Raw genomic sequence first — 25,897 nt, 5'->3', positions numbered from 1 at the left:
TCAAGAAATATGTTTGCTGATGATGTTTTAAAGAAAGTCACACCAGTGAACTGGTGGAAGTCACTTAAATACGTGGATTCAGAGACTGTTGAAGTGATAATCTCACTTTTAACAGCAGTAGCTTCTTCTGCTGGTGTAAAAAGAATATTTTCTTCTTTTGGACTAATTCATTCCAAGTTGAGAAATCGTTTGGGACCTGAAAAAGCAGGAAAGCTTGTTTTTCTTTTCCAAATTATGAACAAATAGGAAAATGAAGGTGAAGATGACTAAGTTAGCTGCAGAAGCCAATATTTTAAGTTTCTCATGTTGACTTGGCTGACATAGTCTATTTACATTTTTTTAAAAAAATATTTCATTTAACTTTTTTAGTTAAAAACAATTTTAACAAAAACAAACCTGATTTTAAAAAACTTGAATGTTTAAATTCAAAAATTCATATGCTTGTTTTGTTAAAATATTATGTTTGCTCTTGAGGAAAAAAATCCAGAATACATATTATTGTTTTAGTTAAATAAAACAATTAAATGTCTGTCTGGTGATTGTTGGGATATATAAGGGTTAAGTAGAGACCTGGGAAACCGCTGGTATGGTATTAAGGAGTCACAGGCAGGCACCGTTTCTGTGCCTGACAGAATAAGTGTCCATCCCTCGCCCTCCCCTTCAGCTTGCTGGGAATAAATAAGTGTTGCAGCTGCATAAGAATTGTAGTTGTCTAAAGGATACTTTTGTGTAAAGAAGTGTTATCTCTCCCTCCCTTCTTTTCCCAGCTACATAAACGAGCTCAGGTCATGGTCCCTCCCTCACTCCCTCCCCTGAGAACTGCTGATTAAGGGAACTTGTAGCAACAATTATTGCAAAGAAATGTATGTATAATATGCGTAATGCTGTAATCAGTCAATAGGGGTGGGTATAATCATAGTATGGGAGTTTATTACTTAATAAGGTTTTTTGGGGTGTTGTAGCGAATGTAGGCGTTTACATACTAACTTAAATAAAAGAAGTGTTATGTAACTAATCCAGTACTCACTCGACAATTCTGTTGAGGGGAACAAGTATTGCAATAAAGAAGCTCGTACTCAAATCCGCCTCTGGGTCAACCTGCTCATTCTTCTCAAAGGGCTTGTCTATACTTACCGCGCTGGTTCGGCGGCAGGCAATCGAACTTCTGGGTTCGATTTATCGCGTCTTGTCTGGACGTGATAAATCAAACTCAGAAGTGCTCCCCGTCGACTCCGGTAATCCTGCTCGCCGCGAGGAGTACGCGGAGTCGACGGGGGAGCCTGCCTGCCGGGTGTGGACCGCGGTAAGTTCGAACTAAGGTACGTCGACTTCAGCTACGTTATTCACGTAGCTGAAGTTGCGTACCTTACTTCGATTTGGGGGTTTAGTGTAGACCAAGCCTAACAGTGATGTTCTCCTCCTAATACATCATGGCAAGAAAATCCTCCAAATATTAGCGATTAACCAGCTGAATTGGAGATAGTTCACCTCCCAATGACTTCATAAGTATCTGCTTCAGTTACCTTTGGTAAACAAAATAATCAATCATTCATTTTCTGATATAGCTGTAAAACTATTCTGAAAAGTTTTCAAAATAAATCACTTTTTAAAAATGTATAGTGTGTACCTTCTAAAAATGAAACCTACATCTACCTCTGAGTTGTGAAGAACGTGTATTAAGGTTATAACCACCACCAAGAATGTACTTTTATGTAGAAATCCATGATTAAACCCAGTCTTCCTGACTAGTGATTTAGATCAATTTGATTTAAATCAAATTCACCCTACTTCTCCCTGATAATAGCTAGGGATAGTTGAAGCTCTGGACATCTTGGTTGGTTGATTCTGGACTTTATTTACATATTGCTATCCTTCAGACTTATAGGATGGCTAGGATTTCATTTGAATCATGTAAAGACTTGTAAATGCTACACTATAATGCAAGTGTACTATTCCCTTCCAATAAAATGGTGCAAAGGAAAACATGTATAGACAATATTTTGTCCATATGCAATTACACTAATTCAGTATAATACAGAAAACTAAGGCAGAGACTTACTAAAGTTAGAGAAACCACTTTAAATATATCAGCATCTCTTTCTCAGAGACAAAACACAGACATGCTATGGATGGACACACAACGCCCTTGTGCTTCTTTCTCCTCCTCCTCTTTCAAAATGGAGAACTCTTCTGTAGTTAACAAGTTTAAGTGCCCATCCCTGTGTAATGCAAAGGTCAGGCTCTCTCCTCAGTTAAATCCCTCAGTAGATCATTCTTGGTTGATAAGGGATTCAGAAAAACATTTTCCAATAAATAGCCATAATAAGAGACATTTTCCAATAGTCTAAGGAAGTCTTTGGATGTTTGTGTGATGTTTTCTTGCCCAGATCTTTTATAGTTAGTACATATCTGATTATAATGTTCATCCTTCTTAGAAACTTTACATATATTCTTAAGAAAACTTATTGACCTCTTTACAGAGACAATCCATTAGTATCCTGCATCATCATCTATCTTCCTCAAAGAGAAAGATCTTAGTCTTTTATGACTGATGGCCAGAACTGCCCACTGTAGCAAACCAGCTATACTTTCTGTTTGATTGAAATGATATTGAACAGCGTTTGAAGGAATGCAACTGTCAGGTGAGACTATTGTTATTCTTAATATTTCTTCTGCTGTCGTAAAACAGATGAAAGACTCTTGACTGCCACTGAGATGTGAGTAAGAACAGATAGGGTTTCTGGGAATCCGTAAGGAAGCTTGGCTGCCAATTGTCTGGTTAATGTAGCGTACAATACTAATAATACTTCAGTAAAACATGGAAAATACCACACTCTTTGCCAATCACAAGATGGTATGTCAGCCACATTGTGCTTCAAGCCAAGTATAACAGTCAGGTGTCTGCGCCATGGGGCTGAGTGTGCATGAAGAGCATTGTTTTAGAATAGAAATCAAAATGATCATGATAAATTGGAGAATTTAAAGAGAAAATTCTATTAAAGCAATAAGAGGAATTCTATTCAAGCAAACACAAAGTACAACACTTAGGAAGGGAAAATCAAATGTACAAATACAAAATGGGAACAAACTGGCTAGGCTACAGTACTGCAGAAAAGGATCTGGGGATTACAGCAGATCACAAATGGAATACAAGTCAGTAGTGTGAGACTGTTGCAAAAAAGATAGATGTCATTTTGGAATATATGGGCATAACGATTGGGGTCCCGCAGGGATCAGTTCTGGGTCCAGTTCTGTTCAATATCTTCATCAATGATTTAGATAATGGCATAGAGAGTACACTTACAAAGTTTGTAGACAATGCCAAGCTGGGAGGGGTTGCAAGTGCTTTGGAAGATAGGATTATAATTGAAAATGATCTGGACAAACTGGAGAAATGGTCTGAAGTAAATAGGATGAAATTCAATAAGGACAAATGCGAAGTACTCCAGTGCACACATACAAAATGGGAAATGACTACCTAGGAAGGAGTACTGTGGAAAGGGATCAGGGGGTTGTAGTGGACCACAAGCTAAATGAGTCAAAATGTAATACTGTTGCAAAAAAAAGCGAACATCATTCTAGGATCAGAGGGGTAGCCGTGTTAGTCTGAATCTGTAAAAAGCAACAGAGGGTCCTGTGGCACCTTTAAGACTAACAGAAGTATTGGAGCATAAGCTTTCGTGGGTGAATGCCCACTTCATCAGACGCAAGTAATGGAAATTTCCAGAGGCAGGTATAAATCAGTATGGAGATAACGAGGTTAGTTCAATCAGGGAGGGTGAGGTGCTCTGCTAGCAGTTGAGGTGTGAACACCAAGGGAGGAGAAACTGCTTCTGTAGTTGGATAGCCATTCACAGTCTTTGTTTAATCCTGATCTGATGGTGTCAAATTTGCAAATGAACTGGAGCTCAGCAGTTTCTCTTTGGAGTCTGGTCCTGAAGTTTTTTTGCTGTAAGATGGCTACCTTTACATCTGCTATTGTGTGGCCAGGGAGGTTGAAGTGTTCTCCTACAGGTTTTTGTATATTGCCATTCCTGATATCTGACTTGTGTCCATTTATCCTCTTGCATAGTGACTGTCCAGTTTGGCCAATGTACATAGCAGAGGGGCATTGCTGGTACATGATGGCATATATAACATTAGTGGACGTGCAGGTGTATGAGCCAGTGATGTTGTAGCTGATCTGGTTAGGTCCTGTGATGGTGTTGCTGGTGTAGATATGTGGGCAGAGTTGGCATCGAGGCTTGTTGCATGGGTTGGTTCCTGAGTTAGAGTTATGGTGCGGTGCGTGGTTGCTGGTGAGAATATGCTTAAGGTTGGCAGGTTGTCTGTGGGCGAGGACTGGCCTGCCTCCCAAGGTCTGTGAAAGTGAGGGATCATTGTCCAGGATGGGTTGTAGATCACTGATAAGGCGTTGGAGAGGTTTAAGCTGAGGACTGTAGGTGATAGCCAGTGGAGTTCTGTTGGTTTCTTTTTTGGGCCTGTCTTGTAGCAGGAGGCTTCTGGGTACACATCTGGCTCTGTTGATTTGTTTCTTTATTTTCTTGTGTGGGTATCGTAGTTTTGAGAATGTTTGGTGAAGATCTTGTAGGTGTTGGTCTCTGTCTGAGGGGTTGGAGCAGATGCGGTTGTACCTCAGCGCTTGGCTGTAGATGATGGATCGTGTGGTGTGTCCGGGGTGGAAGCTGGAGGCATGAAGGTAGGCGTAGCGGTTGGTGGGTTTTCGGTATAGGGGGGTGGTAACGTGGCCATCGCTTGTTTGTACTGTGGTGTCTAGGAAGTGGACCTCCTGTATAGATTGGTCCAGGCTGAGGTTGATGGTGGGGTGGAAGCTGTTGAAATCATGGTGGAATTCTTCCAGGGTCTCCTTCCCATGGGTCCAGATGACGAAGATGTCATCAATGTAGCGTAGGTAGAGAAGGGGCGTGAGTGGACGAGAGCTGAGGAAGCGTTGTTCCAGGTCAGCCATAAAAATGTTGGCATATTGTGGGGCCATGCGGGTGCCCATGGCGGTGCCACTGGTCTGGAGGTATATATTGTCACCAAATTTGAAATAATTGTGTGTGAGGATAAAGTCACAGAGCTCAGCAACAGCCCAGCCTGACTCATGAAAGAAACCCCCTTCCCCTCCCCCCCCCCCAGCCTCTGCTTAAACCAAAACCCATCAGAGGAAGAAAACTTGCAGAGAGCAGTGAAGGGCGTTGGGAGACACACCTAGATCCCTCCCGACAAGGGTGACAAGATTAAGACATCTCCATTAGCATACAGAATGGAGAGCAGAGACAACTCCCCATGCCTCATCTGCATGAAAGATGGGACAGGAAGACATCTCAATTTACATACAGAATGGAGAACAGAGAACCACACTGAATTCTGGGACCAGAAAAAGCAGGGAAGCACTGCATCCTGGGAATCTCTGCTCCAGATGCTAATGAACCTACACCTGCACAAAGAACAGGAGTACCTGTTCTTTTTACGGATACAGACTAACACGGCTGCTACTCTACACCTGCACACACACCCAGCTCAGCAGTTATCAGACCAATTCTAGTAATGAATCCTTAATTGATATCCAAATACTGAAGCAGACGAATTGTATTGTGAGCTCCCTGGAAGAAAACACCACCCATAGCCAAGATGCATCTGAAGAAGTGAGGTTTTTACCCACAAAAGCTTATGCCCAAATAAATCTGTTAATGTTTAAGGTGCCACCAGACTCCTTGTTGTTTTTTCATAGCCAAGAGTGATCAGCTCCTATTGTCTAGTCTAAAGAAAACCCTTGAGTCATCAGTTTACCTATAAACAAATTTAGTGTTCTCCCTTGAACCACTGTATTTTCTCTACAAAAATCCCTACTCGCCCTCTAGTCAGGGTTCTGATGCTTAGATCCAAATAAGCATCAGTTCCATTGGAACTCCATCATCTCCTCACTGATCGTGCTGGGGACTCTGCCTGCCTCTTGCCCTCAGGACCCTCAGCTACCACCCGACCAGTTCAAGCTTCAGGGAGCGGTGAGACCCCCCCCCTCTGTTTTCCTGTCTACCTTAGGTATTAGCCTTTAACCATGTATGTTATGTTGGTTTAGTCCTCCTTGTGTAGTTATCACTATTATTCAATAAATAACTTCTGTGGTTAAGTTGGTTGCTTCTCTTGCTGAACTTTACTCGTTTGTGTTTTTAGCTTCCCCCATTCACTCTACAGCAACGCTTCTTTTACTTAAGCTAAAGATCCCTGCAGCGCCCAAAATACTGTAGGGTTTGCTCCTCGAGTAGGTTACTGTCAGTACAGTTGTGTTGGGGGAGTGGGGATAGGGACGTGCTTAATTTGGGACGCATAAGGGTAACAGCTTGAAAGTGCTGCTTGACCCAGTCCATGGAGCCCAGGGGCATATAAGGAGAGACAGCTTGAAAGTGCTGCTTTCTCCAGCCCAGAGACATATAAGGGGTCAGCTTGACCGTGCTGATTGACCCGGTCCGCTCAGACTTGCTCTGTTAACGTATGTGTGGGTGTTCCACGGGTTCTAGGGTGGGAGTAACCCAGCCCTAGGGACCCTAGGTCCTGCAAGATAGCTCCATTGGGAGGGGACTTGCAGAAGGGAGAAGTAGAGCTCCATATGTAAACACAAGTGACACAAGCAGTACATTGACAGGATTACAGAACCTCCTTCCCCAGAGGAGTAACCCGAATAAATGAGCATACCCCAAAGTGATGGGCACATCTGGTAACAGCCAGGAATGTCTGAGGGTAGATTCTCTGGCACCAGCATTGGACTTTTCAGCAAGAGGTAAACCTCCTGCTGCTTCAGGCCAAAGTATGGGGTGGGGGTGGGGGTTCCGAGCCTGGGTCCGATTGAGGCCATATGGTCTTTTCCATGAGGCGTTTTCAAAGGTGGAGTTCCTGTCCTTCTCAGGTATGGCTGGGGAATGAGTGGCAAATACTACACCTCACTGCAATGTGAGCTTCCCCAAGGCCATACAGGCAGTGCTGGTGGTCATTGCTGACCGAGAAGGATCATGGGTAGGAAACAGAGTTTAAAGGCTGTAGTCCAATACCTGCACAGGGTATGGGGTGGGGAAGGGGAAGTGTTCCCCTATAGATTAATCTAGCACTAAAACTATGGAAACATTAAAACTTCACGGTACAAGATACTAAAACTATTTACAAAGTTAAATATTCTCTTAAGCGATGAAGACGAAGCTACAGAGAGGTTCCAACCTGGATCATGTGGCAGTGAGAAGGAACTGGAGAGGTGGTTGGTCCACCCTGCTCTTTATCCCCTCAGTCGGAGGCACAAGGTGAGCCAGGTGCATGCGTGGATCAACGGACACTACTTTCAAATCCTCTGGCTCTGGGCACATGGGTGATATGTGTAGCCCACAGTGGAATACAATAGGGACCATCATTTAAAGAAGAAAAATAGATTATGAAAATGGGTCATGTCTGAGATCCATTTTCATTGCTTTTAGGGCATGTCCTACCTATATTCAATATTCTCAAAGCCACTATACCTTGTAGCTCTGTTGACATAACCGTGAAGGATGCTGGGAGCTTAAGGCTTATATGTGGCAGCATTCTCAAATTCAGCAAACGTCATAGCATCAGTTACACTTGATTTGGAGGTTGTCTGTGCAATCATAAGGGCTAGGGACTTCTGAGCTTTTAAATTAACAACAACATCTAGACAGCAAGACAGTAGCCTCAGAAAAGAACAAAACAAAACCCCTGGATTGTTGTCAATGTTCCCTCTAATTTTTTCCATCCATGTGCGGAATAAATTTTGATATGTGCACCAAGGTAATGTGCGGATGTGCACCACCAGTAGAAACAAAAAACCTAGATATAATATATATTTTTAAAAAGTTACCTATAGGGATAATTACTCCAGCCAGGACAGGTTAGGCATTTTAGAACTCACTACTCAAAGGGGGTTCAATTTTCAGTTTTTAAATTTAAGTGTAAGAAAAATAAAAATTATGAAATGCATAGACCAGTCAAAACACTAAAATAACACACGTTGAAAGAATAATAGTACAGAGAATATATGTGCATTGCAGGAAGTACCAAGGAACAACAACAATAATAATATAAGTAGGTATTGGGAGATGAATGTGACACACACAGACTGTGTGTGTGTGTGTGTGTGTGTGTGAATGAAAGAAAGAGAGCGAGAGAAAGACGGACACTGTGTGCGCACGTGGGACACAGACTGTGTGAGAGTGTGTGCACATGCGAGAGAGAGAGAGAAAGAGACACAGAGATTGTGTGTGCTGGCTGCTCGGGAAGTCTGAGACCGTGCGCTGTCGCTTTAAGGCTCTCACTCACTGGGAGGCTTGTTCAGACCTCAGAGCTGCTGCAAGTCCTGAACCCTGTCCCCTCCCCCCTGCTCTGTGGAGATGGGGTACAGGGGCTGGGGACACCCTGACATCAGCACCTGCTCCTCCTCGCTCTGCACAGTCAGCAGGAGGGTCCCAGGAGCAGCTGCAGGAGCAATATGGCTGCAAAGTAGCGGGGAGGAGGGGCACCTGAAAACACGCTGCTGGATGTGCGCGGCTCTGCTCTTCAAGTGGGCAGCACTTGAATCTCTCCTGGGCGGCCGCCCAACCACGCAGCTTAGAGGGAACACAGGTTGTTGACCTGGTTCCACTCGAGCTTTGATGCTCAATTTTGTAGGGTATAGGAATGTCTCTGGGTACTGCACACTCCTGAAATAGTGGTACCTGGATCTATCTAACAGTCTCCATTGGTTAGCCCTTGCCAGATCTGGAAAGATGTGCAATCTGTGGTCCTGGAAAAGAAGCTGTTCACTATCGTTAGCATTTCCTGGATGGTCTAGGGGAAGTCACTTAATTGCTTGCTGCCTCACTTTCCCCATCTATAAAGTGTGGCTAATACTTTAATAATAACTGGGATTTCCATAAGGCTTAATTCATTAAAATGATTAAAGTGCAGCAAGTCTTTAGATGGAAGGCACTAGATAAGTACAAAACAGTAGTAGTATAAGAAAATATTCTGGTAGGTATATGTCCTAACTGTTGCAGACAGTTCATATAATACTGATTCCCTATAATTCCATATTTCTGTTCCAGAATATAAACTTGGTATTACTTCAGATATACTAACAAACTACTTTGTGGCCATTCCCATCTCTACCCACTTGGAGAGATAACAAACTTAGGTTATCCTATTAAAGCATTTTCTAGTGATTCTCCTTTTTAAAATGGATTGAAACTTTATCTTAATTCCAACAGTCTGTACCTTCCTCAGCCTACTGCATTCCCTTTTTAAACATCATCTGTTCTTCCAGCATTTCTAATCTTCCTCACAGCCTTTTCTGGTTAACAGTGTTGCTTTTTAAGTCCAGCAGGGTGCTTTTAACAAACTTTAATGGCTAAAAGTGTTTTTTATCCTTGTATCTAAACTGCTCTTCCTTTAAGCCTGTTTGTGATCAGCTAGCCAAGAAAGTGGGGCTGTCTCCTTGGCTTTCTTGATAGTAATAACTTCATCATTAAAGTACCGTCCAAAGACGTAGCCTCAAGTTACTAGTAGTTCAGTATTTTTCCATCTTTGGACTAAACTTTCTTTACATGACTTGCAACTAGATCAGAAATTCCCCAACCCTCTTCCTAAAATAAGATTTCCATACATATGCCCATATTACAGATATACGAGGCCTTTCCCTTTAAAGGAGATTTGGTCATACAAAGCCTGTCCTGCACCACTGAAGTACAAAGGAATTTTGCTAGAGAGCAGAATCAGGTCTGAAGGAACTGAACTGAAAGCATTTAATTAATATTTAGCAACTCTACCCTGTGATGTATTATTCTCCACATTTTACAAATGAGTAAAATGAGGCACAGGTTAAATAATTGATCAAAGCCACATACTGAGCCCTTTTCAGAGTCTGGCACAGAATCCAGGAGTCCTGGTTCCCAATATCTGCTGCTATCATTAACTCAACATTATATCTTCCCTGCTTGTGAGAATTTGCCACAAAACGAAGTGGTAAGACAGGAGAGGAGAAATCCTATTTTCCAAAAAGGGAGAAAGTGGATTAGACATTATAGGATTATCATTGCCTCCTAAAATCAAGCAACTTCTTTGGAGGTTCAGTTTTTGATGTGGTAAAAGCTGAGGTCCAACTACAAAATTCCTGTACCCATTCCAGCTCTGAACATGTGAGCATTTCTAATAACGATCAAGTTTTGTTTCCATAGCTATTTTCACATAGTGCCTGTATCTTGAAATCAATGGATTGCGTGACTGAAATGACTTTGAATAAATAATAAAATCCACAGGAAATCTACTCTGCCAATAGAAATATCTGGTTTAGGTCTTAAATAACTGGATTTCTTTGGAGTGAAATTGATCATGCTCTTACTTTGGACCATAACATTTTGAGTTATGGAAAAACAAAGCAATGATGTTTTCTGTGTAGCTTTCAAATCAGTAATAGTTCAGGGTTTTTAAAAACCTGCTGTTCAAAAGCTCTTTTAATCCCATTTTAAGTGATTTAAACCAGGATGGTTGAAATCAGTTGTACAGAGTCTCAAATCTAGTTTGAAAATTATCATTACAATTTTAATGAATTAAACTATAAATGTTCCCTGGGTGGCATGCAGAGGTGAAAGTAAGGCGGTAAGCCCCAGTATGGCGTACCGGCAAGAGCCGGTGCACCGTACCAGGGTGGATAGGCTTCCCCTGGCGGCAATTTAAAGGGCCTGGGGCTCCCAGCATCTGCCAGAGCCCTGGGGAAGCGGTGGTGGGGCTCCTGCCGCAACGACCACCCCAGGCCCTTTAAATCGTCCCCGGAGCCCTGGGGTAGCAGCAGCAGGTCTCCGGCGGCTATTTAAAGGATCCGGGGCTGCGGCAGCCACTACCTCCTAGGCCCTTAAAATAGCCACTGGAGACCCGCCGCCGCTTCCCCAGGGCTCTGGCAGCAGGGCTCTGGGGACGATTTAAAGGGTCCAGGGCTCTGGTAGCTGCTACCGCCCCAGGCCCTTTAAATCGTACCCAGTGCCTGCTGGAGCCCTGGGGTAGCAGCGGCCGGGCTCCAGCAGCGATTTAAAGGGCCAGGGGCTTGGCCACCGCTACCACCCCGGGCCCTTTAAAACTTCGCCAGAGGCCGGGGCAATGGCAGCAGCCAGGAGCCCCCTCCGATGGTGATTTAAAGTGCCCAGGGCTCCTCTGCGGTAGCGGCAGCTGGAGCCCCGGGCCCTTTAAATCACCTCTGGGGCTCCCAGCCACCTCTGCAGCTGGTAGCTTGGGGGTGATTTAAAGGGCCCGGGGCTCCCCGCTGCTGCTACCACAGCCCTAGCCCCTTTAAATCCTGATTTAAAGCGCCCAGGGATTTAAAGGCCCCACCTCTTCCGGTAGAGAACTGGAATGGGTTGCCTAAGGAGGTGGTGTAATCTCCTTCCTTGGAGGTTTTTAAAGTCAGGCTTGACAAAGCCCTGGCTGGGATGATGTAGTTGGGAATTGGACTAGATGACCTCCTGAGGTCCCTTCCAATCCTGATATTCTAGGATTCTAGAGGCCACGCCTCTTCTGGTTGAGCCCCTCCCCTCCTAAGGACTCTGCAGTACCGGTAAGTCCTTTAAATTACTTTCACTCCTGGTGGCATAAGAGCCAAGTTGAAGTTCCTGCTCCAATGACTAATTATTTATAGAGAATATATAGCTTCTACAGGAGAAATTCAGAGACTCCCACTCCAGCATAACCATTAGCACAGTGCTTAAGGCACCCTTTTAGTAGTGGGGAGATTCCAGTAGGTGGATTCAGACCTGGGTCTCCCACATCTCGGGTGATTATTCTAACCACTGGGCCAGTACTATTATTTTATATGTGAGTGTAGTCCTTTAAAAATGCCTGGAAACAAAACAGTTTCAATTGAACGAAACACTTCATTTAATCTGCAATGGACTTTTTCAAGTTACTGAAGTTTGGATTCAGTTCAACACAATCTGAATTTTTGGGGTTTTTTTTTTCCAGAACTGCCAGTGAACCAAAAGAGAAGGCCAGTTACCTGTAATTGGAGGTTCTTGGAGATGCATGGTCCCTATCTGTATTCCACATGTAGGTGCACTATGCTATGTGCCAGAGTCTGGAAGCATTTCTTAGCAGTGTCTGTTGACTTGCACATGCATAGTGCATCTCCTCGTGCTCCCAGCTGAGGGTATAAGGTAGTGCGGGTCAACACCTCTCCAGTCTCCTTCTTACTGTAATGGAATCCAGTCTGAAGCAGAGGGAATTGGAGGGCAGGTAGTGCAATATAGATAGAGACCACACATCTCAAAGAACCTCTAGTTACTGGTAAGTAACCTCTTCTTGGAGTGGTAGTCCCTACATGTATTCTCTGTAGTATTTTCTGTTGGACAGTGTGATTGCTATATGAAAGTACGCGTCCTTCAAGTAGAGGGCAGCATTCCAGTCCCCTAGATCCAAGGAAGGGATGATGGAGGCCAAGGAGACCATTTGGAACTTGAGTTTCTTATGAACTTGTTGAGCTCTCTCAGGTCTCGGATGGGCCTGAGCCCGCCTTTGGCTTTTGGTATTAGGAAATATCGGGAATAGAAGCCCTTACCCTTCTGCTCCTGAGGAACCTCTTCAACTGCCCGCAGCAAGAGGAGCGATTCCACTTCCTATATGAGGAATTGCTCATGAGAAGGGTCCCTGAAGAGGGATGGGGAAGGGGGTGTGGAAGGGCAGGAGGGCAGAAAATTGGAGTGAATATTCCCAGCGATCTGATGTAATACGGGCCCATGCATGGTAGAAAGGAGATAGATGGGATGAAAAGGTAAGGCAGGCTGGATCCAGTGCATCACCCCCAAGCACACATTCAAAAGGCCAGTTTTGGGCCTAAAGAGGGTTTAGACTGGCCAGAGGAGGGATGAGGTCTCTTCCTTGAGTTCCTAATTCTCCTGCACGACCCATCCTGCCTACCCTGAGGTTGATAATTCCTCTGAGGGCCTGGGGTCTAAAGTGCCTCCGTTGGGTGGCAGGGGTGTGGCAGCCCAGGGACTTCAAGGTGGCTTGAGAGTCCTTGAGGCTGTGCAGACGAGAGTCAAGTCTTCTCGGAAAACAAAGACTGACCCTCAAAGAGGAGGTCCTGGATTGTCTGCTGTATCTCGTATGGGAGGCCAGAGACCTACAGCCAGGAACTCCTCCTCGTGGCCACCCCCGTAGCCACGGTGTGAGATGCTGCATCTGCTGCATCCAGGGTCGCCTGCAGGGATGCACGGGAAATTAATTTATCGTCCTCTACTAGCACGGAAAACTCAGCGCGAGAGTTCATAGGGAGGAGTTCTGTCATAAGAACAACCATACTGGGTCAGACGAAAGGTCCATCAATCCCAGTATCCTGTCCTCGGACAGTGGCCAATGGCTGGTGCCCCAAAGGGCATGAACAGACAGGTGACCATCAAGTGATCCATGCTCTGTCACCCAATCCCGGGTTCTGGCAAACAGAGTCTAGGGACACCATTACTGCCCACCCTGCCAGCTAGTCATTGATGGACCTATCTTCCATGAATCTATCTAGCTCCCTTTTGAACCCCGTTATAGTATTGGCCTTCACAACACCCTCTGGCAAGGAGTTCCAGAGGTTGACAGTGTGTTGTGTGAAAAAATACTTTCTTGTGTTTTAAACCTGCTACCTATTAATTTCATTTGGTGGCCCCTTGTTCTTGTATTATGAGGAGTAAATAACACTTCCTTATTTACTTTCTCTATACCACTCATGATTTTATAGACCTCTATCATATGCCCGCTTAGTCGCCTCTTTTCCAAGCTGAAAAGTCCCAGTTTTATTAATCTCTCCTCATATGGAAGCCGTTCTATACCCCTAATTATTTTTGTTGCCCTTTTCTGAACCTTTTCCAATTCCAATATATCTTTTTTGAGATGGGGCGACCACATCTGCACGCAGTATTCAAGGTGTGCACTTACCATGGATTTATATAAAGGCAATATGATATTTTCTGTCTTATTATCTATCCCTTTCTTGATGATTCCCAATATTCTGTTCGCTTTTTTGACTGCCGCTGCACATTGAGTGGATGTTTTCAGAGAACTATCCACAATGACTAAGATCTCTTTCTTGAATGGTAACAGCTAATTTAGACCATCATTGTATATGTATAGTTAGGATTATGTTTTCCGATGTGCATTACTTTGCATTTGCCAACGTTAAATTTCAGTTGCTATTTTGTTGCCCAGTCACCCAGTTTTGTGAGATCCTTTTGTAGCTCTTCACAGTCTGCCTGAGACTTAAGTATCTTGAGTAATTTTGTATCATCTGCAAATTTTGAAACCTCACTGTTTACCCCTTTTTCCAGATCGTTTATGAATATGTTAAATAGGACTGGGCCCAGTACAGATCCCTGGGGGACCCCACTATTTACCTCTCTCCATGCTGAGAACTGACTATTTATTCCTACCCTTTGTTTCCTATCTTTTAACCAGTTACCAATCCATGAGAGAACCTTCCCTCTTATCCCATGACTACTTATTTTGCTTCAGAGTCTTTGGTGAGGGACCTTGTCAAAGGCTTTCTGAAAATCTAAATACATGAGATCCAGTGGATCTCCTTTGTCCACATGCTTGTTGACCCCCTCAAAGAATTCTAGTAAATTGGTGAGGCATGATTTCCCTTTACAAAAAACATGTTGACCATTTCACAACAAATTATGTTCATCTAGGTGTCTGACAATTTTGTTCTTTATGATAGTTTCAACCAATTTGCCTGGTACTGAAGTGAGGCTTACTGGTCTGTAGTTGTCAGGGTCACCTTTGGAGCCCTTTTTAAAAATTGGCATCACACAGCTATCCTCCAGTCATTAGGTACAGAAGCTGATTTAAAGGATAGGTTACAGATGACAGTTAGTAGTCCTGCACTTTCATATTTTAGTTCCTTCAGAACTCTTGGGTGAATACCATCAGATCCTGGAGACTTATTACTGTTTAGTTTATCAATTTGTTCCAAAACCTGCTCTAATGACACCTCAATTTGGGACAGTTCCTCAGATCTGTCACCCAAAAAGAATGGCTCAGGTTTGGGAATCTCCCTCGCATTCTCAACAGTGAAGACCGATGCAAAGAATTCATTTAGTTTCTCTGCAATGGCTTTATCGTCTTTGAGTGCTCCTTTAGCATCTCGATCGTCCAGTAGTCCCACTGGTTGTTTAGCAGGCTTCCTGCTTCTGATGTATTTAAAAACTTTTTTGCTATTACTTTTGGAGTCTTTGGCTAGCTGTTCTTAATTCTTTTTTGGTCTAATTATATTTTTATACTTCATTTGCCAGAGTTCATGTTCTTTTCTATTAACCACTTTTTTAACCACTGTGGCTCTTTTTTGGTTCTCTTACTATGTTTTTTAAATTGGAGTATATATTTAAGTTGAGCCTCTATTATGGTGTCTTTAAAAAGTTTCCACACAGCTGGCAGGGATTTTACTTTTGGTACTGTACCTTTTAATTTTTTTCACTAACCACCTCATTTTTGTGTAGTTCCCTTTTCTGAAATTAAATGCTACAGTGTTGGGCCGCTGTGGAGTTTTCCCTGCCACAGAGATGTTAAATTTAATTATATTATGATCACTATTACCAAACAGTCCAGCTATATTCACCTCTTGGACCTGATCCTGTGCTCCACTTAAGACTAAATCAAGAATTGCCTCTCCTCTTGTGGGTTCCAGGACCAGCTGCTCCAAGAAGCAATCATTTAAGGTAAGAAACTTTATCTCAGCATCCCTTCCTGAGGTGATATGTACCCAGTCACTATGGGGATAGTCCTCACTCAGTCTCGCCCCACCCAGTTTACAACAGCACGCAGCCGTAACTTCATCCCTTAACATTCATATATGAACAAATTATTGGATTATAAAATCTCTATTAATCTTCATCCCCGTTCCTTTCCTGCCAGAACTCCATTCCAAGTCTGAATAGCACAACTCAATGCAATCCAGTCCCTTAGCCCTTCTCCAGCTTCTGGCCCTCCACATTCCCACTCCCACAGTTCCTCCTCCCCAAACTGTTCACAGTCAGAAGCAAATCAGTTTATATTTCTGGAAGTTTAAAAATAATTTTAAACATTGCTCTGTAGATATGGGAGAACAGTTCTGTACAAGCATGGGCCAATCTGTAGATCAATTAAAACAAAAGAGGGAAAAAAACCAAGAAAATATATTGCATTCTACATTTCAAGGCCACAGATCTTTGTATAGGACATTTCTCTGCTCCAGCCTAAAATACGGACCAAAGACCAAAACAACAAAGGGCAGTTTCAGTTTCTTTTCCCTCCTTACCTGAAACAAGCAGTCTTCAACGTGCATCTGCCCTTCCCCTCAAACAGTAAAAAAAAAAAAAAGCACTTTCCTAGCAAGACAGAAAGACAGAGACAAACAAACAAAAACAGCTGGAGTTGTAGAGCGAGCTATGATGAACCAAAAGAGTTAAAGAATTTTTGTTAAAAATCAACAGGGGAAAAAAAGGGTGAGCATCATTACTATAGTATTTTGTTTCCGATTTTTTTTCCCCACAAACTTCTCAGAAAAGTTCTACCCAGAAATGAGATCTGGCATGTGACATTTCAGAAAGATTGATTTCTTTTTGAGAATGTTGCATGTGTGGGGGAAAAGTCAGGCTTCTATTACCTTAGCTGTGGAGGTGCTGCTCCACAATTCAAGAATTTACCAGCAAGATTTCTATGTTGGGAAACAAATAAAAAGATCTAAGTTAGGAAGAATAAGAGTAGATTCAGAATGTTATATTAAATCAAGGATTATCCAAAAAGCAGAAGGCCCTACTCTTAGTGTTACTTAGGACTGTTTTCCATTGACTGAGAGGTTTTTCATCAGTACTGGAGTATATTTTCAAAGTAATGTAGAGGGATTAGGAATCTATGTGGCTATGCAGAGATCTGTCTCAGTCTCCAATGCTAGCTTGGCTACAACAAAAAAGCGAAGAACTCCTCAAGATGCATTAATGCAAGGAAAAAATTGCTGTGCATTGTAATATCAAGTCTCTCAATCATGAAGGACAAAATGAGAAATGTGATAACCCTAAAACTCCAACTGATCTTAATTAGTCACATGTTAAATTATTTTGCATCATTTGGAAAATGTTGTCCCATTGTGTCCAGAAATTTTTAAAATGTCTTTCAGCTGTCAGACTATCACAGCTGTTAATTATTTTATGATTTAATATTTTAGACAGATTTTTTTTGTTCTAATTGCACACTAATCCACATATTTTGTTGACACAGATTAATTACCGTTGGTGGTGAGACAGCTTCATTTCATAAGCCAAATTGACTATAACAGACTATAACGTAAGAGGTAAGGACATAATGTTTAACTCTTGCTAGTAGTTTCCTGTCACCCTTTATATTAGTCTGCAATTACAACTTCTTCTGATGAATACACTATTATCATCACTTTTCCTTTGCCATAAATCTTCATAATTGTAAGAACAATCAGATTAATTAATGTCAGAAGAAATTAAATCATCAGTTTCAGTGCTCAGCTGTTGAGGATGACTAAAACTCTGAATTAAATACATGTGACTTCTAAACCCAGCAGCAACTGACTGGCTTTCAGTATATAATGCTTTATCTGTATTATGCACTGTTACTGTCGCACAAATTGAAAAATCATTTCTGTTTAGTCAAACAGAAACATTTTAAAATTTCAGGGATACTGTACATTTTCAAACTGTAGAGGAATTTCATTGTTAAATGAGTAATGTAATAACCACCTAAAATTATCTGTACTGTGATAACTATGCATCAGTGCTTTAGCGGAACAATATATTACTCTCATCTAGGTGTACACAGCAAAAAAAAATGTAAATGCAACCTTAAAGTCTTTTTAGTGGAATGAGAACACACTCAATGTCATTTGTAATCTCTGAGTGGGCAGACAGTAATGACAAACCCAGTTTTCCCAGGGCTTCCTCTTATAAGTTAGCAGAAATGTAAATAGTTAAGCATTTCTTCCTTATTAACTCAAACTAGTGCTACCCAATATGAAAAATACTGCACACAATATAAAGGTAAGGATGCTAGCACATTCTGCCCTCAGATTATGAATGTGGGTTTCCTGAAGCTAGTCACTAAACCTTCCCAACTTTTGAAATACCCAACACCACACAGTCTCTCAACTGACCAAAGTCTTATGTCTTGTCATTAGGACAACTCAACCCCTTTTCTGCATCAAATTCATTACAAAAAAACAGTGGATATAGAACAATAATTTTAGGTTAGTTTAAAACTACATGTACATAAAGAATTTATTTACTCATAATTTTCATCTTCTCTTAGGGTTTCCCTCTATCAATGCAGAGGGTTTATTGCCGAGAATAGTCTCGCCCCCTGTGCTGCAAAGGCAGTTGATTCTGATTTGTGGCAGCAGCTAGCCCCAGTAACTCTGAAATGAAGTTCTCCAGATGGCCTAGTCCAGGGTCTTGAGCAATACATGACAACAAGCTATAAAACAGCCAATAAAAGAAAACATACTTATCTGGAAAAAAAACTAGGGCTGTCAAGCGATTAAAAAAATTAATCGTGATTAATTGCACTGTTAGACAATAATAGAATAACATTTATTTAAATATTTTGGGATGTTTTCTACATTTTCAAATATATAGATTTAAATTACAACACAGAATACGAAGAGTATTGTGCTCACTTTATTTTTATTTTTGATTAACATCATAAGAACCGCCATACTGAGTCAGACCAAATGTCCAGCTAGCCCAGCATCCAGTCTTCCAACAGTGGCCAATGCCAGGTGCCCCAGAGTGAATGAACAGAGCAGGTAATCATCAAGTGACCCATCCCATCGCTCATTCCCAGCGTCTGGCAAACAGAGGCTAGGAACACCATCCCTGCCCATTCGAGCTAATAGCCATTGATGGACCTATCCTCCATGAATTTATTTAGTTCTTTTTTGACCCCCCGTTATAGTCTTGGCCCTCACAACATCCTCTGGCAAAGAGTTCCACAGGTTGACTGAGCATTGTGTGAAGAAATACTTCCTTTTGTTTGTTTTAAACCTGCTGCCTATTGATTTCATTGGGTGACCCCCTAGTTCTTGTGTTATGAGTGAATAACACTTTATTTACTTTCTCCACACCAGTCATGATTTTATAGATCGCAATCATTTCCCTCCTCAGTCGTCTCTTTTCTGAGCTGAAAAGTCCCAGTCTTTTTAATCTCTCCTCATATGGAAGCCATTCCATACCCCTAATCATTTTTGTTGCCCTTTTCTGAACCTTTTCCAATATATCTGTTTTGAGATGGGGCGACCACATCTGCATGCAGTATTCAAGATGTGGGCATATCATGGATTTATATAGAGGTAGTATGATATTTTCTGTCTTATTATCTATCCCTTTCTTAATGATTCCCAACATTGTTAGTTTTGACTGCTATTGCACATTGAGTGGATGTTTTCAGAGAACTATCCACAATGGCTCCAAGATCTCTTGAGTGGTAAACAGCTCATTTAGACCCCATCGTTGTATATGTATAGTTTGGATGATGTTTTCCAATTTGCATAACTTTGCATTTATCAACATTGAATGTCATCTGCCATTTTGTTGCCCAGTCACCCAGTTTTGAGAGACTGGGAATTAACTATTTTAAGTAGTTTTGTATCGTCTGCAAATTTTGTCACCTCACTGTTTACCCCTTTTTCCAGATCATTTATGAATATGTTGAATAGGCCTGGTCCCAGTACAGACCCCTGTGGGACACCACTATTTACCTCTCTCCATTCTGAAAACTTACCATTTATTCCTACCCTTTGTTTCCTATCTTTTAACCAGTTACCGATCCATGAGAGGACCTTCCCTCTTATCCCATGACAGCTTACTTTGCTTAAGAGCCTTTGGTGAGGCTCTTAAGTCAAAGGCTTTCTGAAAATCTAAGTACACTATAACCACTGGATTTCCCCTTGTCCACATGCTTGTTGACCCCTTCAAAGAATTCAAGTAGCCCAGTCCTCCCAAATCAGACTGCTCCCCAAAATATCTTCTGACTCTGATGCCTGACCTCACCCGCCCTCGGGGCTGTTGAAGCTAGAGTCATCACATTTGAGGCATCCCATACCTCAGTGATAGGGGCAGTTGGTTATCCATATTCTTCTGAGATTCCTGGACACTCCTTAGCAATAAAACAAACCCAAGTGGAAACCAGATCTCATTTACCTAATTGCATTTAAAAAAAATTAAGTCTCAAATTGTTATTCAAAATACAATGCTTTTCCCATTGGTTTCAATGGAGAGCAAGTTTACATCTGTCTTAATTTCCCTTAGTTTCGGTCTGTTAAAGGGAAATGGCAGCCTCAATGGAACAACAATGGACATATCCACAGTTATAGCCGGCTTGGAACTATAAACAGTAGTAGTAGTATTTTTTTTTTAACAAATATCTATTAAGTGTTTACCTTTAAGTGTCTGACCAAAATTCTGACCCAGTCCTGCAACAAGATCCACTAAAGTAGACCCCTTAAGCATTCACACAGAGTCCTACTGGGCATATGTGAATCTGTACTAATACATTTTGATTAAAGACTGAGGTCTGTATTATGCAAATTATATGAAACTATAGAAAAATATGTTCTGGAGAACTTTTTAAGTATTAAATAAGTCAGTTACACACGGCTTTAAAGAGCATTAGTTTATTATCTATTCTCCATGTGTTATCTCAGAAACAATCTAATTATATACAAAAATTTGGAATGTTGGATAAATGCTGATCAATAAAAACATTTCATAACTGCTGACAAGGAAATAATTCTAAAAAAAGTAGTACAGCAAATCAATCATCAAGGCTTGATTCTGTGTGTTGCTTATTGCTGTTTGTGTTCATAGAATGCTTTCAAGTATATACACACTTTTTAAACTCCAGTCCAAAAAAGGAAGTCAGAAAAATATTTACATAATAAATACGTGGGAAATTTCATTGTAAACTGAACTGATTCTTTAATGAATTGTTATGATGAGAAAGAACATTGAGTTGATGTAAACTTTATTAATTCCACACTTGTGTTGATGAATTTGATTTTATTTTGTTTGAAAATACAGGCTAAATAACTTTGATATGGTTCTTCTCCTCCTGTATTTTGAATGGACTAATTAAACAGACCTCTCCCTTCCCACTCTCCAAAAAACATGAATGTTGATTTTTTTTAATCCCCTAACCATTTTCAATACATTTTTAAAAAACACCTCCAATATTTTCTTTGTAAAATCAATACAATCAATATTTTATTTCATGATTAGTTTGCTAATTTCTTGAAGACAGACTTTGGCCAAGTATTTCCACAAGAAGTACTAAACTCCTACAGTTATACCATAGCCAAACCAATGTTTTTGGTAACAGTATTTTTCTGCAATACACAACCTTACAAATTAAGTTAATTGACACAACATAGTTTAAACCTTCTGTTAACATTAAAGAAAAATGTTACAGCATTTGCAACAGTAAAACCCTCATTGAACTATTAAAACCTACTGTATAATATACACAAAGTTAAAATAAGTCCAAGATCAGTAAAGAATCAGTTCTGGTTTTTGGACTTTTCCCTCCTCAAAGTTACAGTTTATGTATCAGGTCAAGTTAAATTAGGATTTATCTGTATGTATTCCCTTTAAAAGGCAGAGTGTGATTAAAAATAGTATGATTAAAAGCAATGAAGACGTCATGTGATCATTTTGCATTGTCGATAAAAAAATATATTGAGAAATTAAAAAGTCTTAGGGGGAAAAAAGGAACGCGGAAGCCTGCCATTATATAGCTATATTTTTGTTCTTTTCTGTAAAGATTAAAGCACACAGAAAATAAGTGAATTTTATCAAAATACAGCACACTTCTGCTAATATTAAAAAAATCAATTCCTATGTAAATATTACAGAAAATCAACTAAAAATTATAATATACAAAGAGTTGTTAAAGGGTTTCAGTTAAAATTATTAGAACTATACACAGTACAAGAAGCAACAGATTAACAGTTTTGAAAGAAGTGCAATAATATTGGAGTTCACGTATTTAAAAAGTACTGCCTGTTTATTTCAGCTAGTTACGTATAATTCCTTTATGTTCCAGCTCATTTTTCCAAAAATGAAAGTGGGCTGGTGTTTTTGCTAGCTTTATTAAAAACATTTTATTACATATGGGTTGAAAAGGCAGTTTCTACCAGTTTAAAACTATGAACTTATATTTATTAATTAAAAATGAATTGCAACAAATGAATATTGCTCCAATGATGGGCTAATAATTAGCCCTGATTAAAAACAGTTATTGGTCTTCTATGGCACTTTTCCCTGGTCCATAACAACCATGTTTTAAATTACCACTGCAGATTATGCAATCTCTACTCAATTACATAGGAAAAAAAGAGAAAATAAAGTTAATGTGTCAGGCAAACAAAAAGTATAATCAAATATTTTATACAGTAATAAGGAACAAAGGCAGCCTGTGGTAAATCACTATTACATTAATATAGTTAGAAACCCTTTAATGACTCTGAAGTGTCTAGTTCACATTTAATGTTTCCTGTAGGAACAGCCCTTTAAGAAATATCGTTACAAACTGGTGGGTTCCAAGTACCCCGTCCTTTTGCTCTACAGTTACCCTTAGCAATTATCCGTCACTGTTCAACAGTTTCACAAACTTGCTTTGGTTACCTAGCTCCATGCGTATTGTTTCCTTTTAGTTTAACAAGGCAATGCAAGGCCAAACAAAAATCAAGATGACTCTCCTAATCCTTCTTTCCTAACCCATTTACTGTGTGTGTGTTTTGTGGGTTTTACAGGCAACACAATCTTAAAAACTGGCCTTTTAAAAAAAATCTATAAATAAGTTTAAAATTGAGTACTTATTACAAAGAAGATAGAAGTATCACCATTTGCACAAAATCGGGGATTTCCATGGCAGAGAAAAACCTCTGGGCACATCTCCACAGTACAGTTGAAAAAAATTGTGTATGCAAATAAAAAAAATAAACTTGAATCACACATAGCAAATGGATAGTCGATGATGATGATAAGAAAAAATCCTGAAGAGCTCACAATAATGTAATTATAGTCTTCCTAAAAAGACATTATGCTTTTATTGCGTTATTCTATTGGTAGACGTACACTCCCAGACTAACCAAATGTTTCCTTCTTTCTTGATTCCAGATACTGATAGCAAATAGTTCTTCACTAGGCCTTTAAATTAACCCAACCAGCACCAACTTCCATCTACCCATTCATCTATACAATGTGCACATAGCAAAGCCAACATTTCAAATCTCTTGCCCATATCTAGAGAAGTGGTTTCAGCATAACACATTAATACCCAGTGAATAAAAATAAAGGCAGTAAACAGCTACAGGACAGACAGCCCTGCCATCTGTCCACTGGCTACAGCTGAGGCTTCTCACAGCCTTGCACAAAGTTTAATAATGTGTATGAATTATCCAAAAATAAACCTACCATCTGTACAAAAACAACACAGGTCTGTTCTTGGAGGAGTGATTCTTGATTGTTATAATGCTTAAAAATGTAACCAGGGTTATTCACCATATGCATTTCAAAAATGGTTTCCTGTATGTTCTATACAGTGGTTCTTCCCCATAACCACAAGTTCAATATTTCATTACTGTACAAATTTTGATCATAATTTTTCAAGTTCCTTTCATATATAAAAATAATCAAAATACTCAGTTTCCCACAAGTCCTTTGATGAATCTTGCTGGCTTTTCCCCCCACAGTATTTATGAAGAAACCTCTCGCACAATTATGAGTTCCACTGTGTTCTGAAAAGTCTTCAGCAAGGACACTGCTTGTCCATGATCAATATTGATGAAGCTGTATCCATTAGCCTAAGAAGGAAATTATATTTTATTAATAATGTCCCCAGGACATGTTATTTGTAACTTGAGTTTTAACAAATAGCAAGTTGTCTTTAATTTTAGCAATAAAACTCTATAGGTTTTCACATTATTAGATTGTTCATGGTGTGGTAGAAACATTCTGTATTATACGATAGGGAAGTGAACTGATCAGCATGTTTAAGTGTTTGTGGAAGAATTTTGCTCCAAAGATTGGCGACAGGGACACATTTTCAGCTACCCCAAATGGAGGAACCAGAACTGAAAAAGCATATAAATCCCATCTCTATTTGACTTCATATGACTGCACTAGACATAGCTAATAAATGGAACACAGGTGCCCTCTCCCACAAAGAAAAAGTGAATATAGTACAGTAACTCCTCACTTAATGTCATCCCGGTTAATGTTGTTTCATTGTTACATCGCTGGTCTATTAGAGAACATACTCATTTAAAGTTGGGCAATGTTTGCTTATAATGTTGTTTGGCCATGGGGGCTTAGATCCAGGGTTGGCCAGCAGCTCCCTTATCAGCTCCCCTCCACCCGACCCCAGCACCTCCCGCCCGCCAGCAGCCCTGCAGATCAGCAGCTCCCACCGCCCTCTCTCCCTCCCCCCTCCGAGCCTCCTGAACACCCCAAAACAGCTGATTGCTGCAGGCGGGAGGCCTGTGGAGGGAGATGAGGCTGTGCGCTGTACCGCCACCCCCCACCCCGCCTCCTGAACGCCGTGGCCTTCAGAAGGCTGGGGGGAGAGGGGAAGCAGGGGCGGGAAGAGGTGGGGCAGGGTTGGGGCCCTGGGGGAAAGGGCAGAGCGGGGGGTGGGCCTGGGGTTGAGCACCCCCCAGCACTTTGGGAAAAACAGCAAGAGGAGCAACCGGACGATCCACCCTCTTTCACCCTCTGACTCCATCACCTCAACCAAGCTTCACAATCATCATTTCTGTGTACAGTATTAAATTGTTTGTTTAAAACTTGTACTGTATATGTATATAATCTCTTCTGTCTGGCAAAAAAAAAATCCCTGGAACCTAGCCCCCCCTTCCATTAATTCTTATGGGGAAATTGGATTTGGAAGAACATCACTAAGCAAGGAGTTACTGTATATATGCACTGAGTATAATGACTATTGTGCACCACAGTTCTGGAATCTAGAAGTGTGGTGTATTGCGGATTAAGTCTATTAAAGGCGGACGTTTATTTCTAAAAGAGGAGAGGGAGGATTTTACACCCACTGATGCTCAAGATACTAATTTTTCGACAGGAGTCAGCCCATATAAATTTTTCAGGCAGCCAAATTAGGTCCTATGTCTACCCTCAGAGCTCTGAGTCTTCTGCAATACTTCAGGAGCCACCCACTTGTTTGGGATTTGTCCTTCATTTCCAGCAACTACATTTTTTCTGGGGGCATCAACCTCTATTATTCCATGGGCTCTGCCCTTTCAACAAATCCAATAGCTGACTCCTTGTTCAAATCTAGGGGGACTCTCGGTCCTCATCAGTATAGCAGCAGCAGTGTTCACTAAATGAAAGATTACCTCTTAGCGGTGATATCAGAATCATGCAAGCAAGCAACTCTGTAGGATCTACCCAGCCATCTGCAAATTTATTAGCTGCACCTCCATTTTCTTCTACCATATCATTCATGATTAATAGAGTAAAAGCTGTGTTATCCGGCACTTTACCAACCAGAAAGCTCTAGAAACTAGTCTTTCTGATATCCATTAAAAGTCCAGTTGGCACAGAGCCGGCAGGCTCCCTACCTGACTCCGCATGGCTCCCTAGAAGCGGCAACATATTCTTGCTGCTCCTAGGCGGAGGAACAGTTACGGGGACTCAGTGCGCTGCCCCTGCCCCATGTGCTGGCGCCGCAGCTCCCATTGGCCAGGAATCGCAGCCAATGGGAGCTGCGGGGACAGCGCCTGCAGGCAGTGGCAGCGTGCAGAGCTGCCTGGCTACGCCTCAGCCTAGAAGCAGCAGGGACATATTGCTGCTTGCGGGGAGCCGCCCAAGGTAAGCGCCAC

The 25,897-nt window shown here is 41.3% G+C and overlaps 1 protein-coding gene and 1 long non-coding RNA gene across 14 annotated transcripts in view; one reads left to right on the top strand and one right to left on the bottom strand.

Moving 5' to 3' along the window:
- Positions 1–25,897, top strand: part of LOC101951534 (uncharacterized) — a 35,330-nt gene that overhangs the window by 7,077 nt on the left and 2,356 nt on the right. The window contains exons 1-4 of one of the 2 annotated variants that reach the window (XR_010588779.1): positions 2,502–2,642; positions 7,184–7,295; positions 15,608–15,722; positions 17,260–17,332. This is a non-coding gene — a long non-coding RNA (uncharacterized LOC101951534). Of the gene's footprint in view, positions 1–2,501; positions 2,643–7,183; positions 7,296–15,607; positions 15,723–17,259; positions 17,333–25,897 lie in introns of those variants that run through there. The other variant, XR_010588780.1, reaches the window with a different exon arrangement.
- Positions 20,662–25,897, bottom strand: part of ERBIN (erbb2 interacting protein) — a 229,461-nt gene continuing 224,225 nt past the window's right edge. For all 12 annotated transcript variants that reach the window (XM_042841744.2, XM_042841742.2, XM_008170647.4 and 9 more), the window contains one exon: positions 20,662–23,866. In XM_042841744.2, the coding sequence (XP_042697678.1) occupies positions 23,759–23,866 (108 nt within the window). In that variant the 3' untranslated portion in view covers positions 20,662–23,758. The remainder of the gene's footprint in view (positions 23,867–25,897) is intronic.

Source organism: Chrysemys picta, chromosome 6 (assembly GCF_011386835.1).
Source record: "Chrysemys picta bellii isolate R12L10 chromosome 6, ASM1138683v2, whole genome shotgun sequence".
Classification (NCBI taxonomy): Eukaryota; Metazoa; Chordata; order Testudines; family Emydidae; genus Chrysemys; species Chrysemys picta.
The sequence above is the reverse complement of the archived record's forward strand: the minus strand, read 5'-3'. Positions and strand labels throughout refer to the sequence as shown.